The sequence below is a fragment of the Stenella coeruleoalba genome (assembly GCF_951394435.1).
Source record: "Stenella coeruleoalba genome assembly, chromosome: 19".
NCBI classification, from domain to species: Eukaryota; Metazoa; Chordata; class Mammalia; order Artiodactyla; family Delphinidae; genus Stenella; species Stenella coeruleoalba.
The window spans coordinates 32,303,780-32,321,686 of NC_137165.1; the positions used below are offsets into that span (position 1 = coordinate 32,303,780).

Sequence of the window (17,907 nt, forward strand, 5' to 3'; positions counted from 1 at the left end):
CTGGCTAATGGTTTATCAATTTTGTTTATCTTCTCAAAGAACCAGCTTTTACTTTTATTGATCTTTGCTATCATTGCCTTCATTTCTTTTTGATTTATTTCTGATCTGATCTTTATGATTTCTTTCCTTCTGTTAACTTTGGGGTTTTTTTGTTCTTTCTGTAATTGCTTTAGGTGTAAGGTTACGTTGTTTATTTGAGATGTTTCTTGTTTCTTAAGGTAGGATTGTATTGCTATAAACTTCCCTCTTAGAACTGCTTTTGCTGCATCCATAGGTTTTGGATCGTCGTGTTTTCATTGTCATTTGTTTCTAGGTATTTTTTGATTTCCTCTTTGATTTCTTCAGTGATCTCTTGGTTATTAAGTAGTGTGTTGTTTAGCCTCCATGTGTTTGTATTTCTTACAGATTTTTTCCTGTAATTGATATCTAGTCTCATAACGTTGTGGTCCGAAAAGATACTTGATATAATTTCAGTTTTCTTAACTTTACCAAGGCTTGATTTGTGACCCAAGATATGATCTATCCTGGAGAATGTTCCATGAGCACTTGAGAAGAATATGTATTCTGTTGTTTTTGGATGGAATGTCCTATAAATATCAATTAAGTCCATCTTGTTTAATGTATCATTTAAAGCTTGTGTTTTCTTATTTATTTTCATTTTGGATGATGTGTCCATTGGTGCAAATGGGGTGTTAAAGTCCTCTACTATGATTGTGTTACTGTTGATTTCCCTTTTTATGGCTGTTACTATTTGCCTTATGTATTGAGGTGCTCCTATGTTGGGTGCATAGATATTTACAATTGTTATATCTTCTTCTTGGATTGATCCCTTGATCATTATGTAGTGTCCTTCTTTGTTTCTTGTAATAGTCTTTGTTTTAAAGTCTATTTTGTCTTATATGAGAATTGCTACTCCAGCTTTCTTTTGATATCCGTTTGCATGGAATATTTTTTTCCATCCCCTCACTTCAGTCTTTATGTGTCTGTAGGTCTGAAGTGGGTTTCTTATAGACAACATATATACGGGTCTTGTTTTTGTATCCATTCAGCCAATCTATGTCTTTTGGTTGGAGCATTTAATCCATTTACATTGAAGGTAATTATCGATATATATGTTCCTATTACCATTTTCTTAATTGTTTGGGGTTTATTATTGTAGGTCTTTTCCTTCTCTTGTGTTTCCTGCCCAGAGAAGTTCTTTAGCATTTGTTGTAAAGCTGGTTTGGTGGTGCTGAATTCTCTTAGCTTTTGCTTGTCTGTAAAGGTTTTAATTTCTCTGTCAAATCTGAATGAGATCTTTGCTGGGTAGAGTAATCTTGGTTGTAGGTTTTTCCCTTTCATTACTTTAAATATGTCCTGCCACTCCCTTCTGCTTGCAGAGTTTCTGCTGAAAGATCAGCTGTTAACCTTATGGGGATTTCCTTATGTGTTATTTGTTGTTTTTCCCTTGCTGCTTTTAATATTTGTTCTTTGTATTTAATTTTTGATAGTTTGATTAATTTGTGTCTTGGCCTGTTTCTCCTTGGATTTATCCTGTATGGGACTCTCTGGGCTTCCTGGACTTGATTAACTATTTTCTTTCCCATATTAGGGAAGTTTTCAACTATAGTCTCTTCAAATATTTTCTCAGTCCCTTTCTTTTTCTCTTCTTCTTCTAGGACCCCTGTAATTCGAATTGGTGCGTTTAATGTTGTCCCAGAGGTCTCTGAGACTGTCCTCAATTCTTTTCATTCTTTTTTCTTTATTCTTCTCTGAAGTAGTTATTTCCACTATTTTATCTTCCAGGTCACTTATCCGCTCTTCTGCCTCTGTTATTCCGCCCTTGATCCCTTGTAGAGAATTTTTAATTTCGTTTATTGTGTTGTTCATCACTGTTTGTTTGCTTTTTAGTTCTTCTAGGTCCTTGTTAAACATTTCTTTTATTTTCTCCATTCTGTTTCCAAGATTTTGCATCATTTTTACTATCATTATTCTGAATTGTTTTTCAGGTAGACTGCCTATTTCCTCTTCATTTGTTAGGTCTGGTGGGTTTTTAGAACATCACCTTTTAAGCTCATTTATTTTCTTTTTTTTTAAAGACTTATTTTATTACTTATTTATTTTATTTATTTTTGGCTGTGTCGGTTCTTAGTTGCGGCACGCGGGATCTTTTGTTGAGGCATGCAGGGTCTTCGTTGCGGTACGCGGGCTTCTCTCTAGTTGTAGCATTGGGTTTTCTCTTCTCTAGTTGTGGCACGCAGGCTCCAGGGCATGTGGGATCTGCAGTTGTGGCTTGTTGGTTCCAGAGCACATGGGCTGTGTAGTTGAGGCTCACAAGCTCATTGGTTGTGGTGCACAGGCTTAGTTTCCCCTCAACATGTGGGATCTTAGTTCCCTGAGCAGGGATCGAACCCATGTCTCCTGCATTATAATGTACATTTTACCACTGGACTACCAGGGAAGTCCCTAAACTCAATTATTTGTTAAGTTCATGGTTTTGTTTTTTGGGAGTTTTTTTCCTATTGTGGTAAAATGTACATAACATAGTTTACCATTTAATCATGTTTAAGTGCACAATTTACTGGCATTAAGTACATTCACAGTGTTGTGTAACCATCACCAATATCTACTTCCAGAACTTTTCTGTCATCCACAAACAGAAACTCTGTACCCATTAAACAGTAACTCCTCATTCCCTCCTCTCCCCAGCCCCTGGGGAGAGAGTAACCTCTCGACTTTCTGCCTCTGTGAATTTGCCTATTCTTGATATCCAGTATAAATGGAATCATACAGTATCTGTCCGTTTGTGTCTGGCTTACTTCACCTAGCATAATGTTTTCAAGTTTCATCCATGTTGTAGCATGTATCAGAACTTCATTCGTTTCTGAGGTCATTTTAAAACTGACCTTAAGGGAAACTGGAAGCACATTTTCTCTCTTTTTTTCGTTTGTAAAACAATCTGCTAATTTTACTAGAATTGGTATAATTGTGGGTTTTTTTTTTTTTTTTTGTGGTCCGCGGGCCTCTCACTGTTGTGGCCTCTCCCGTTGCGGAGCACAGACTACAGACGCGCAGGCTCAGCGGCCATGGCTCATGGGCCCAGCCGCTCCGCGGCATGTGGGATCTTCCTGGACCGGGGCACGAACCCATGTACCCTGCATCGGCAGGTGGAATCTCAACCACTGCACCACCAGGGAAGCCCGGCATAATTGTTTTTTAAACATTGCTGTAAAAGCCTTGAATTTCTCAGTGGTTCCAAGTTACCCTCCAAACTTTGGCTTCTAACCTCTGTTTCATGTTTGCAGTTGGAACATTTAATAGAAAATGGTTTTGTTTTTAAAGATTATTAACACACTGATAATGCCAAACTACTGTAATTTCTGAGTAGTCAGCATATGTAAAATTTTCTACTCCCCAGATTTTTACCATTAAACTTACAGTTCGTAACATAGAAAAGCAAGATGCTGGTGATTTACCTGTGAATACAGTTGACAAAACTTTTGAAAGCACAAAAATTTAGGATTTTTGTCCTCCCCAAAATCTTTTAATAAAATTGACACTCCAGTAAGATATTGTGTTTCTCTATTGGTTTTGCATATTTTGTGCATATTAAACTCTTCTCCAATTCAAGAAGCAAGGACTTCAGGGTAATAAATTGATATGCATGGACAGTGTTTAGAAGAGCTTTCTGAATTATTGCTTGACTAAATACCATTTGTCTTTCTTTTGCAATAAGGAAGCCAGTCATTTCTTCCCCTTAATTAAACTTGGGCTGACAGCTTTTAGTGTTCCACAATTTAGTTTTGTTTTTTTATGTTGATTTTGCAAGAATTATAAAATTGTTTTGTAAGAATCATGAAATTATGGGACTTCAGTATCTAATTTGAGATAACTGACCAAACAAACTTCTGTGTCTGGAATATAATGTGTCTTAAGGAGACCTGTCTGGATGACTGTATTTCCTTTTTATTTATATGCATAAAAATTAGAACACTGGCTGATGATCACCATTCTTACTCCTTGCTAATATGGGAAAACATGGACAGAATTAAAATATAACAATGAATATGGTCAACTAAGTATAATACAGTATGTAGCTCTTGATTTCATTTCAATCCATTACTACTTCCTTTTTAACTTTAGGGAAACTTGTCATGAGTTTGAATCATATGATTGCTTTCAGAACTATTGAACATTTGACTTAACATATTTTAAGAGAAGTTTATGTTTTGAATAAAATGTTGCAATTAACTTTTCTTCCTACTTTCTGTCATGAAAAATTTTTTTTTAAGTAGAGGGAATTATATAATTAATTCAATATATTATCACCCAACTTCCGCTAATATTAACTCCTGGCTAATACTTTCATCTAGACCCCTCCTCACACTGCTCACAATTATCTTGAAGCATATTCCAGGTAACATATCATATTTTATCTGTAAATATATCAACCTTAGGACTTAAAAAACATTGTCACGCCGAAGAGAACTTAGGAATAGTCTCTTCAAATCAGTTACCCAGTTAGTGTTCAGATTTTTCTGAATGTGTTTATTTCTTTGTTTTTCTTTTCAAATATATTCATTGATGAAACTGGATTGTTTGTCAAGTATAGTTTTCCACAGTCTGAATTTTACTGATTGTATTCCAGTTGGTGTAATTTAAATATGTTTCTCTGTTTCCTGTGAATTGATAGCTGGGTTGAGAGGCTTGAAAAAAAATTTTTTTTTTACAAGAATACACTTTATAGTCTTACGTATTCTATCACGAAGTGCAATAATGTCTGGTTGTCTTTCTGTTTATGATATTAACACCATTATTATATAAGTCCATTATTTTACTAGGGTTTATAAAATGGGGGCATTCAGTTGCATCATTTTTTTCTTTAGTTATTGACTGGAATACTTTTATAAAGAGAAACTTCTCCTTATCACCAATTTGGTTATCCTGAGATATCTTCCATATAGGTAAGACAGGATAAATAATTGATTGTTTCTCTTTATTTACCAGTTTTAAAAATAATTAGTTGGTTCTCTAACATCCTCCAAAGGTGACTAAATTAACTTCTCTTGTTTAGCAAAATATGATTTGTGTTTTCTTCCTATATCTTTCTTTGTATATATATATCTCCCCTCTCCCTCTTCTCTCTGTTCTTTAACTAAATATGGTCTTATCCTTTTGGCACTTAAGTATGTTCTTTTCATAACTCTTGGTTCACATGTGGATAATGCTTACACTTGGAGATGATTGATTTCACACACTGGAGTATAACAGTGTGATTGTAAAATGTTTGAATTTCGTAATGTCCCTTGGGGATTTTTGTCAAGGCATTTGCAGGCAGAGCCATAGGACATAGCAAAGTTGCTTCTGAAAACTACCAAAGCTTTTTCATTCACTATGACTCAAGGCAGAGAAGCATAGCTCAAAGTTAAGAATTCTCCCAGAGACTACAGGCCTCTTGCATTATTATCTATCCTGTATTTAAGCCGTATATGTCCAAACCAAGTTCCTGATTCTTTTACCTTTGTTTTCATCCTTATGTTCTAAGTTGATTTAAAAAGAAAATTCTCTTCAAAAACAAGAATCCACAAAGTAACTGAAACATGAGTCACTCAGTGTCCTGAGGAAATCAACATTTTTCCTGTGGTGAAAATTTATCCATCCTAATGTTGAGATTTCAAGGGGCTTCCTGACCACAGTGTGTTAAAAGCTTTAACTCTGAACAAAAATGTTGTATTGGGATTAAAACAACATCCTCAATATCGGAAGGTTTCCTATATATCTAACAGCTATACTAGTGAATGCTCATTAGCAAATCATTTGGATATTTGAAAAGGGGGGGAACTGACAAAAATAACAGTGTATGTATATATATATATATATATATATATATATATATATATATATATTTACATATAAAAGCTAAAAAACTAAATCAAATGAGTGGTTATAACAAAACAGAAACAGAATTTCAGATACAGAGAACAAGCTAGTGGTTGCCATTGGGGAGAGGGAAGTGGGGAGGAGGGAACAAGATAGCCATAGGGGATTAAGAGGTACAAACTACTGTGTATAAAATAAATAAGCTACAAGGAAAATAGGCCAACAGTTTATAATAACTTTAAATAGAGTATAGTCTATAAAAATTTTGAATAACTGTTTTATACCTGAAACTAATATTATATTATAAATCAACTATACTTCAATAAAAAAAAAGAAATAACATTTCAAAAGTCTAGAAAACCATGTGCTATTTCTGTTTTTTAAAATTTTTATTGGAGTATAGTTGCTTTACAATATTGTGTTAGTTTCTGCTGTTTCTTTACCAAGTTCTTGTTTAAATTATCATTTATTTGGCAAGTGAAGTTTTTAACTTGCTTTGCTGTGTGAAATTTTAAAAAGGGATGTTTTCCCAGGCTGAAACAATAAATGTCACTGCAGTTTAAAAAAAAAAAAAAACTAGTGTTTTTTTTTTCTTATTCTCTGACAGGTTTATTAGCTTTCAAATTAATGTAGGTTTTTAATCCCAACACAACAATATTGTGTTGTTTCAGCAAAGTGAATCAGCTGTACGTATACATATATCTCCTCTTTTTTGGATTTCCTTCGCATTTCGGTCAACACAGAGCACTGAGTAGAGTTCCCTGTGCAATACAGTAGGTTCTCATTAGTTATCTATTTTATACATATTATCAATAGTGTATATATGTCAATCCCAATCTCCCAATTCATCCCACCCACCCCTGCTATTTCTAAACTTAATAAAATGAAAAGAAATGTAAAAAGTAAGAACAGAGGATATAAGTAGAGATGCTAGAGAACTAACATTAATTTAGTGTCTGCAGCGTACCAGGGATTGTCTAAGAGTTTTATGTATGTTATCTGGCTTGGCATTGTGTAGGTCGATATTAGGGTATGATTTAAACTCATGTCCTCCTGATTGTGTAATATATCTTTTCCTCCCTAATACATGCATCTTAACATGCTTTTGGTGATATTGAAAAATAAAGATTTGATCCGCTTAGTATCACTGTGTTGAGAAAATCTCATGTAAGTATTTTGGTTTTTTTACGTAGGGTATTGGTACAGCGATCGGAGAGCTGCCTCCATATTTTATGGCCAGGGCAGCTCGCCTCTCAGGTGCTGAACTAGATGATGAAGACTATCAGGAATTTGAAGAGATGCTGGAACATGCAGAGACTGCACAAGTAAGATCAGTGGGGAAAAAAATAGAATACTTTAATTATCCCTTAAAGAGGTTATGATTAAGGTAAAATTTTTAATAGTTACTCTGAAGAAGAAAACTGCCAATGTAAACACATAGTTTAGTATAAAATATTTAGAAAAGCTGAAATATGAACATGATTATACTCATGATCTTAGAATAGAGAAATACAGAAAGAGTCAACAAGACAACTCAGACTAAACCAGGGTAAATTCATGTGGCCAGGGAGGTTAAGGAGCTGAAACATTATTTGTCCATTATGTGTTTATAAGTATTACCAAGCAGACCAGTGAATAAGTAAGGGGGATAAATAGGTGGACCAGACTGTGAATCCAAAATAATAGAACTTCCTAATTAATTTTTTGAAAATAACACCAAAATAGTTTACCATGTTTAGAGGAAACTTAACTCCCGATTAAGAAGGGGCAATTAAGATAAACTTATCCTTTGTTGCAGGGGGTGGGGGGGTGGGGTGGGGGGAGGCTGAGGCCTTTTTCACCTGAGCACAAACTATATATCAACATGTATCTTAGTGTTACAAAATAGGTGTTGTTTCTTTGTAGGAAAATTCCTACGAACATTATTAACTGATTGAGTCTCCATCTTAGGGAGGATAGTAGAAATCAATATAGACATAAATAAAAAGGATATAAATGAGATTCTTGAAAGTTTTCATATAAAATACATCTCACTCCCCAGATTTGATCTAAATTGTCTTATTATTGTGCATCTGTAAGTGCATGTGCCCACGTAAGTACGTATAGATTTTTTTGTTCAATGAGTTCATAGTTTTCTTCTCAGTGGAATCTGAAACCCCAAACCCACTACCCTAGAGAGGGAAAAAAATATTTTTTTTAAATGGCAGATGTCCTTTTTTTAAAAAAGCATTATTAAATGGAAATCAACTATGGATAGTTATAATTTTTAATTGAAAACAAACTTTCAAATATGAATGTAGAATAGCCAAACATAAAACAAAGCAGTCAGAGAGCTATGGCCATCTCTCTGCATGGAAAGAGGCAAATTGTCCTTGTATCTGCTTTGTTTTAACCAAATATTGTGCCTTTCTTCCTCACATCATAATGTTTATATTAATGCTAATAATTATTACTAATAATTACTAATAATACTTTTTAATTATTTTTAATGCTTTTTAAACTCCACTATCTGATTTGACCCTAGTGTTAACTCTGAGGTAGTATGGAAAGGTACCATTTTTCTAATTTTATAGAAAACTGCAAAACTAGAAATTGTTACCTCCCAAGTTTTATATGCTTAGAAGTAGAGCTGGAACCAGAACTCAGAATGGCAGCATCACTGGTAAATTCCATTTACTGAAACAATGTCCATCTATAGACATAGGTGGTTGAGTATCCCGATTTGTGATAACTGATACCTCTGTCATTTGTGGCACTAATTAATGCATGTCATTTAACATATCAAAACCTTTTATCATCTATATAAAATCAGCAAGTTGAAGTAGAATCAGTCTGAGATGGTGTGCAGCTTTAAATTTTCATGCTGTGGTTGGATACCAAACAGGTATAACTACTGTTCTCTATTAAGCCAACTAATGTATTGTGATTATTTTCCTTAAAGTTTTTTTGTTTTGGAATTAATATTTTTTTATTTGCACAGTTTCCTCAATCTCTTCTTTCTACCAGCTCTGTGAAACACTTCTCAAGATCACTTTCCACTTGGTAACGCACTTAAATTAATATCATTTCTGTTTTTCTTCTTGGAGTCATCACTCTGGATTCCCCCATCCTCCCGCTCTAGTCTGTTTGTGGTGTTTTCTTGGCCCTCTGCGCCATTGCTTCTCTCTTTATTTGGATCCCTTATCTTGCTCTTTCTTGATTTACTCCCTAATTTTAGTTGAACATATTCTGCGGTACCTTTCTGAGAAAGGATAAGTAGAAGGAAAATTCTTAAAATGCTGTATTCTTCATTCACACTTAATCAGTTAGATGAATATAGGATTCTAAGTTGAAATCATTTTTTAATTTAAAATTTGGAAGGCATTTCTCAATCATCTTCAGGCTTCTGGTGTTGATAGTGATATACCTAATGCCATGCTGAGCCTTCTTTATAGGTAATCTTTTTGGTTTTGGTTTTTTCTGTAGAAGCGTGTAGATTCATTATCTGAGGTATGGGTCTTTTTTAATATTTATTCTGCTAGGCACTCAGGAAACTTGTGAACCTAGAGTCCACTAGTTTTGGGAAACATTCTTTTTTTTTTTTTAATAAATTTATTTATTTTTGGCTGCCTTGGGTCTTCGTTGCTGCACACGGGCTTTCTCTAGTTGCGGTGAACAGGGACTACTCTTCGTTGCGGTGCACGAGTTTCTCATTGTGGTGGCTTCTCTTGTTGCAGAGCGTGGGCTCTAGGTGCGCGGGCTTCAGTAGTTGCAGCACACAGGCTCAGTAGCTGTGGCTCACAGGCTCTAGAGCACAGGTTCAGTAGTTGTGGTGCACGGGCTTAGTTGCTCTGTGACATGTGGGATCTTCCCGGACCAGGGATCGAACCTGTGTCCCGTGCATTGGCAGGCAGATTCTCAACCACTGCTCCACCAGGGAAGCCCCATTCTTGTATTTTTTTCTGTGTCAGTTTACCCTCTTTGGTCTCTACTCTTGCTTTCTGGAATTACCATTATTTTGATATTGGGGCTCCAACACCCATCATTTTAATTTTTTTAATAATTTTCCTCCTAATATTTATCTCATTTTACTTTGTATGCAATTTCCTCAACTTTACCTTCTATAATCTAATATTAAAATGTTTTTCCACTGTCATATATTTATTTTCAAAAAGCAATTTGTATTATACCTCCCCAAAAATGGCTTATCCTATCTTTTTGAAGGTACTTCATTTCTTCAAGTTTTCAATACTCCAGGCATTTCTTTTTTTTTTCCCCTTTGTCTGTTCTGTTTCCTGTTGGAAGCTTTCCTCAAAGTCTGGTGATCCTTGTTTTTCTATTTATATGTAAGAATAAGGCACATAAAACCCAAATGGAAGCTATGTGTGTGGAGGCAAGGTATAGGAGTGGCAGGCCACCTGGTTTATTGGAAACTCTGTATATCAGTTTTTGTGCATCTTTCCTTTGGGGTAGTTCAGTTTCTTAAGTGATGGATCTTCCAGTTCCTTGCCTTGGGAATATAAATCTTGCTGCTGACATTCTAAAGCTAAGCTGTAGAAGGCGGGTTAGAGATCTTCATTTACTGAGTAGACTTTCACTTAACCTACTTTGTGGTAAGACCGTGGATGCCTGCACAAAGATATCCTGAGTCCAGAACCTTTGGTATACTTTCTAGAGACTATACTTGATGTCTTTTTCGGGACTAGGGGAGGAAGCTGTCTGGCTGTGCTAAGTACTTTGTATATAGTCTCCTTGTTTTCAGCCCTACCCCAGTTTCTTCTGCAGTTCTGCTGATGATCCTTTGTGGAGTTCTGTAGTGCAAATCACTTTGCTTCTCTTCTATATCTTCCACTGCAGCCTCTCTGGTATAATCTTTTCTTCCCATCTGCCTGTCTTCATTTATTAACACTAGTTTCATCAAAGACAGAGTTCAGTGTTTCTATTTGGGATTATTATTAAGATAAAGTGTGTTCCAGTTATCTATTGCTGAGTAATAACCCCCCCCCCCCAGTATTTAGTGCTTTGAAACGAGCATAGTTTATATTGCTCACAGCTGTGCAATTTAGGCAAAATGGCTTGACTGTAAATCGGAGTATCTACCTCCAAGATGGTTTGCTTATATAACTGACAAGTTGATTCTGTCTGTTGGTTTGGAGTTCAGTTGGACTGTTGGTTTGGGACCTCAGGTTACCCTTCATGAGGCTTCTTGGGTTTCCTCATATCATGGCACCTGAGTTCTAACAAGTGTTCTGAAAGAACCTTGCTGTAAGATGCAAGGCTTCTTGTAACCTAACCTCAGAAATCCCAGTCACTTTGCCACACTGTGTTGGTGAAGTAGGTCACTAAAGCCAGCCCAGATTCAGAGAGGGGAATTAGACCCACCTCTCAGTGAGAGGAGTGAGTAAAGAATTTGTAGCCATCTTTAACCTATCACGGGGCAACGGTCTTATTTGGTCATCTTGAAATAGAACACTTACTATACAAACTAGAATTTCTCTAGGAGGGGGAATGGGATGGTAATTGATCTTGAAATCATATAATGTGAGAAACTGTTGGAAAGAATTTAGACATGTTTCCTTGAAAGGGAGAATTGATGAGCTTGTCAAATATTCAGTTGTTATACTCGTGAGTTATACTCATGCTGAGAAACTATAGAGGTAAACTTTGTCTTAGAATTAGCCAGTGAAAGTTTTCTGAGGCTCACATTGGCTCAATATTAAAAAAAAAATTCCTATAAATTTTAATTGTATACAAATGGAATTGCTATTTCAAAAAAGAATGAGTTCCTTATCTCCCTCTATGTGATACCTTTCATGGATCCATGCATAGCGACTCCCTGCGTTGAGTAGAACATTAGCTGGATGACTCATTTCATTCTTCACAATTTTTTTATTCTTGGATTATAAATAATACATTCTGTAAATTTGTTACCATCTAAAAGCTCAACTTCCAAAAATTCAGGTCTCCTAGAATTTGATGAAGAAGTAAATCACTCTTCATCTTATACGTGTAATTTGACCTCTCAAAGACTTTTACATCTTGAAGACTCTAAATCTTTATCTGCCATTAGGGTAATAATCTTTTTCCTTCATCCCTTATGGCCATGATTTTTTTTTTTTTTTTTTTTTTTTGGCTGCGTTGGGTCTTCGTTGCTGCGTGCGGGCTTTCTCTAGTTGCAGCGAGCAGGGGCTACTCTTCGTTGCAGTGCGTGGGCTTCTCATTGTGGTGGCTTCTCTTGCTGTGGAGCATGGGCTCTAGGCGAACAGGCTTCAGTAGTTGCAGCATGCGGCCTCAGTAGCTGTGACACGTGGGCCCTAGAGCATGTGGGCTTCAGTAGTTGTGGCATGTGGGCTCAGTAGTTGTGGCACACAGGCTTAGTTGCTCCATGGCATATGGGATCTTCCCGGACCAGGGATTGAACTTGTGTCCCCTGCATTGGCAGGCGGATTCTTAACCACTGTGCCACCAAGGAGGTCCCCACAATACTTCTGATGGTCATGAGGTTTGACTGTTTTCATCCTATAAAGCCAATAATTACCATCACTGTTTTAGGATAAACTTTATATTTCTTATTCCCTAATTTCATATTTGCTTATATTAAAATATCAAGTAAGCAAAACGTACACTTCTGTTTCATGTTCTTTAGTCAGAAATTATATACTCTTTATGAATATTTTATTTAAAATTTTTACCCCAAATTACAATTGTATGTACTGTCAATTATTTATATAAACTAAAAAACAATATAATAAAAGAGTAACTTATTCCTGACAATTTTGTCATCTTCCCTATTAATTTTCTAAGGTCAATAAAAATCTGTGTGTAAGGCACTTATATGAAGTGCCTTGGTACAAACACAATGAAGTAGAAGATATTTTGCCTGATTTGAATAGGAAAAACATTCAGGAACACACAGCTGGTGAATCTCAGAGCCAACACCCAACCCAGTTTTCTGACTTTGAGATTAGTGCTTTGCTTACTGTAAGCCAGCATAGCAACATTTTCATCCAGGTTAATGCAACAAAAAATGAAGAACTGATTTAAAAAATTTTTTTTCTTTCTGTTACATTTGAACTGATTTTTCTTTTCTTTCTTTATTGCCTTTCATGCTTTTTTTCACCAGTATCCATCAGTTTTGTGGCTTATTATAGATTTCAATATACGTAGGTTTATTTATCCCTACATACTTTTTCCCAGGTGTAGACAAGGGGTTATGAGGTTTTTAACTTTTGTTTATTTATTTTGCAGGTTGGGGAGGGGGCTGTTGCCAGTTTTCCACATTTTAAGTTAGCTGAGAGAGTACTAATGTTTTAATTCATTAGTCAAAGAGTTTTGCAAAATAAGTTTGTCAAATATAAGGTTTTTGTTTTTGTCTGTTCTTGCTTAACACTGTGTAGAATATTACTATATCCAAGTAAGATACCTCACCTACTTTTTTTTCGGTTTTTTTGTTTGTTTGTTTTTAATTTGGCTGAGTTGGGTCTTAGTTGCAGCACACAGGATCTTTCACTGCAGTGAGTGGGCTTCTCTCTAGTTGTGGCGTGTGGGCTCCATAGTTGTGGCAGACGGGCTCAGTTGCCCCATGGCATGTGGGATCTTAATTCCCCAACCAGGGATCAAACCTGCGTCCCCTGCACTGGAAGGCGGATTCTTAACCACTGGACCACCAGGGAAGTCCCTCCTCAGCTGTCCTGATACACTTTTGTGATGCATCCTTGTGTTTGTTTTTCATTTTCACTATGCAAATAAATTTACAAAAGTTTTGTCATTTTATGTCTAGATCAGTGATATTGCAAACTTTTTTTTTTTTTTTTTTTTTGCGGTACGCAGGCCTCTCACTGTTGTGGCCTCTCCCGTTGCGGAGCACAGGCTCCAGACGCGCAGGCTCAGCGGCCATGGCTCACGGGCCCAGCCGCTCCACGGCATGCGGGATCCTCCCGGACCGGGGCCCGAACCCGTGTCCCCTGCATCGGCAGGCGGACTCTCAACCACTGCGCCACCCGGGGGGCCCACATTTTTTGTTTTTAGTAACAAATTTGTCTTAGGCTCTTTGCTTCTGTTACTTTTTCCAGGTTTCCATATTTTCAAATTATGTTAGTGCTTATAAAGTGAAACATTCCAGAAGTATTAAAGTAAAAAGTGAAAGCGCACACGCACCTACTCCCCAAAGTAGGATAATAACCACCATATTCTAGACTGTTTTCTGTGTATGGAACACTTTTTTTTAATAAAAGCTAAAATCATACCATATATATTAGTCTTAGATTCCTTTTTCACATATATATCATAGACATTTGATACTGATTTTTTGAATTGTGTTCTTATTACAAAGTGATTACGTACAGCTCATTGTAGAAAATTGGTATTTGTATACTTAAAAAAAAATCCCTTCATTCTTTTTCTCTGTAAATATTTTTGAGTGAATCATATTCTATTTATTGTTTTATGACTTGTTTTGAATATAAAAGCATACTGTGAACATTTTTCAGTCATCAAATATTTTCCACATCTTTGGTTTTTTTAGTAATTTTGTGACTACAAAGTATGTTTATTGTATAAAATGTTGAAACCACAGAAAAAAACCCTTTCGTCTAATTGGTTCGTTTACCCATTTTTTTATATTTAGTGTATTTTTCATTTTCTTATTGATTGACATTTTTAAGGGGATTCCTTTTGTCATGTGCTGCCAGTAATTTTTCCATATTGTTCACTGTGTGTTTTACTATGTTTTGCTTTTTGGATAAAGAAGTTCACATTTTTGTCTTTATTCCAATATCTTAGATGTTTCCTTTTGGAGCCGTGCCTAAAATTATCTTCCTGAACCCTTATGATTATGTAGTAGATATTCTGCTGCATTTCCTTTTAGTATTTTTATGGTTTTATTCTTTTACCTTTAAATTTTTTATCTGTTAAAATATTTTTACCAATCATATAATGTAGGAATCGAAGTTTCTCTTTTTCAGGTCATTACCTATTTGTGTATTGTTCTAACACTATTTTTCCAGTGATTTTAAGATGTTAGTTTTCTCTTAGGTTTTTTTTTTTTTTTTTTTGCGGGACGCGGGCCTCTCACTGTTGTGGCCTCTCCCGTTGCGGAGCACAGGCTCCGGACGCGCAGGCTCAGCGGCCATGGCTCATGGGCCCAGCCTCTCCACGGCATGTGGGATCCTCCCGGACCGGGGCACAAACCCACGTCCCCTGCATCGGCAGGCGGACTCTCAACCACTGTGCCACCAGGGAAGCCCCTTTCTTAGGTTTTATTGTTATAAGTTGGATATTATATTTTTGTAAATAGTTATTAATGGTATATAAAAAGATACTAGGTTTTTATTTGGTAATCTATAAGTTTCCTGACATCTTTTTAGTTATAGCTTATTGATTGTGGTTGTGATTTTAAAGTTTTTATAGTAATCAGTTTCATAAAGATCCAAAAGTTTATGTGACGTTGGTGCTGGAATTTCCTCATAGATGCATGTATTTTGTAAAACCCCCAGTTTGACAAGAGCAATAAAAAAGTTGGATCAGCTGTAGCTAAAATAGCAAATTAAGTAAAATGAAATGGGGTGGGAAATGTGTTTTTTATTCTTGAAGGTAAAGGCCTTTGGTAGAATAAGTTTATCAGCAGGAAGAGTGAAAAAAACCTTGGCTCTCGTTGCTTTACCGTGTGCTCTCCAACTAGGTTAAAGGGTGTATATGCTTTTACTAGGAAACTGTTTCTAGGTAACAATTTTAAGGCTAAGTATTTACTTAAATTCCAGTTTTGACTGATGGTTGGATTTTGTTCTGTAGGTATTTGGGAGAGAAAATAAGATTATTAATGCATTTATTTGAATTATGATTCTTTATGGTACCTACTTTATCTTTGTGACTACAGTATTGAGATTGGGCAGTATTTTTCCACTAAGCTGACTTCCTTTTGCTCTTGGCTTTCTATCATGTTTTTACTAGATGTCTGTGGGAGGTAGACATGAATGAATGTAGCTTCCTATGACCTTGAACAATTCTAGCATCATTTATAAGAGTTACATCTAGAGAGCTGTTATGTGCTTTGTGGACTGTTTCATGCAAGGTTTAATTATTCCCCTTATGATCTTTTTCTTCTTTGTTCCTGATTTCTGTTAATGATATCACTGTCCTCATAATCACTTGGAGTCAAAATTTGAATCATCTGACTCCCTCCTCACTTCGCATATCCAGTCATTCTTCAGGCCTGTTGATTCTACCTCCACGGTATCTTCAAATTCATCCTCTCTTTTCCCTTCCCACTGCTGGTTCATGCCTTTATCACTTCTCCACTGAACATTTATAGTGACTTCCTGATAGGTCTCCTCTTTACTAGCCTTTTTTCCCCCAATCTGTTTCCACAGAAAGCAACAAAAAACAATTTTCTGAAAAATACCTCTGGTCATGGAACTTTGCTGCTCAAAAATCTTCCCAGTCCCTGGAAATTGTCTCTTGCTGTATCTGTCACTTATCACTTTCTACCTTCTTTTAGAACTGTCTGTGGGCTTTTCTCATCTTACCCAGGAGTTTGTAAGCTCCTTGAGAGGAGGCCACAAAAATATTTGTATGGTCTTGCACATACTACTCATGCAGTAGATACTTTGAATGAACTAAGAAATATCAGTTAAGAGAGAAAATGTACCATTACATGAAACATGTTCACTTAATATTCAGTCTTTTTTATTAACATCACAAATAAGATTTTTTATTTGTCACCCTTACAAGTCTGAATTTTAAACAGTTTTTTGGACTGGTGGCTCATATCCATCAGCTTGTTCAAGTTTAGCACCTGTCTCATCCCCAGTAGCTTTTCCAGAACTACTGCCTTCATCATGAAACATGAGTTTTCCCATTTCAAACTTGGGGTTTACTTTTCTAACAGAGACATCATAGAGCAGATAAATAGGTTGGCAAGCCTTTTCCATGTCTTTTCCAATGCTGTCTAGAATCAGTTTTTTGACAATTTCTTTCAAGTCATCTTCTTCTGCTTTTGGCAGACCTGTTGGTGCTAACAATGAGGTTTTCTGAATCTGATTGTTGCATTTTTTAGTAAAAACAGCACTGGATAGACGAAGTTAATAATCATCAGTAGTCTTGACATCAACATGAGCTTCAGTCATGGGCTGCCATTTTTTGACCGTGGAACACATTTTGTCATAAGCAAGATCCATGCCACGGAGATTAGACAGTTTTTGCCCTGAACATCCTCAGTAATTAGCTTGAATTTTCTAAATGCAACTTCATCATTCTGCAGATCAGCAAAGCTCACTTCAAAACATGACCCTTGGGCTTCCCTGGTGGCGCAGTGGTTGAGAGTCCGCCTGCCGATGCAGGGGACGCGGGTTCGTGCCCCAGTCCGGGAAGATCCCACATGCCGCGGAGCGGCTGGGCCCGTGAGCCCTGGCCGCTGAGCCTGCGCGTCCGGAGCCTGTGCTCCGCAACGGGAGAGGCCACAACAGTGAGAGGCCCGCGTACCTTAAAAAAAAAAAAAAAAAAAAAAAACATGACCCTTGAGGCCATCCAATGTGATTTTGGTTCCTTGAGTTTTTGTGACCAGTTTTTCCTGTGTTTTTATATTGAACATACCTGGTGCTTTCACATCATACCGATCTTTCTTAGAAAATGGATCAACCACTTTCCTCTAGGCTCCCTTTTTGCTGCCTTTTGTAAGGTGCTTATTCTTGCAGACTGCCGTGTTGCTGCTCAGCCAAAAGGGAATATTCAGTCTTACTCCACTGCAAAAGAAAATATAAAATACGGTGAACACAGAAATCATCTTACATAAAAAAGGTTGAACTGTTTTGCATCTTTGAGTTTAATAATCATCTGATTGTAAAGCACTACAGAATTTACAGAATCTTTCATTCAAAAATAAATCATCTGAGAGCAAGGGTTGAAGATAATATAGTAGACATCATTAAGTTAAATGACTTATAATTTTGAATTCACATTAAGTAAAATAGTGCTTGTAAAGTTCTATACTTTAGAAAAAAATAAAGGTTATTGTGGTGACTTGTTTATTCTATAAGCTATATAACCAAAGAAAAAGGTAAATTAAAGACATGA

The 17,907-nt window shown here is 36.2% G+C and overlaps 1 protein-coding gene and 1 pseudogene across 3 annotated transcripts in view; one reads left to right on the top strand and one right to left on the bottom strand.

Annotated features, from left to right (window-relative positions):
- VMP1 (vacuole membrane protein 1) overlaps positions 1 to 17,907 on the top strand; it is a 128,531-nt gene that overhangs the window by 64,022 nt on the left and 46,602 nt on the right. For both annotated transcript variants that reach the window (XM_079905408.1, XM_079905407.1), the window contains exon 7: positions 7,053 to 7,184. In XM_079905408.1, coding sequence (XP_079761534.1) covers positions 7,053 to 7,184 — 132 coding nt within the window. The remainder of the gene's footprint in view (positions 1 to 7,052; positions 7,185 to 17,907) is intronic.
- On the bottom strand, positions 15,056 to 17,440 carry LOC307177669 (40S ribosomal protein S3a-like; annotated as a pseudogene). Its single transcript has 2 exons — positions 17,350 to 17,440; positions 15,056 to 17,124 (listed from the first exon to the last, which is right to left on the bottom strand). The product of its transcript is annotated as a 40S ribosomal protein S3a-like (transcript).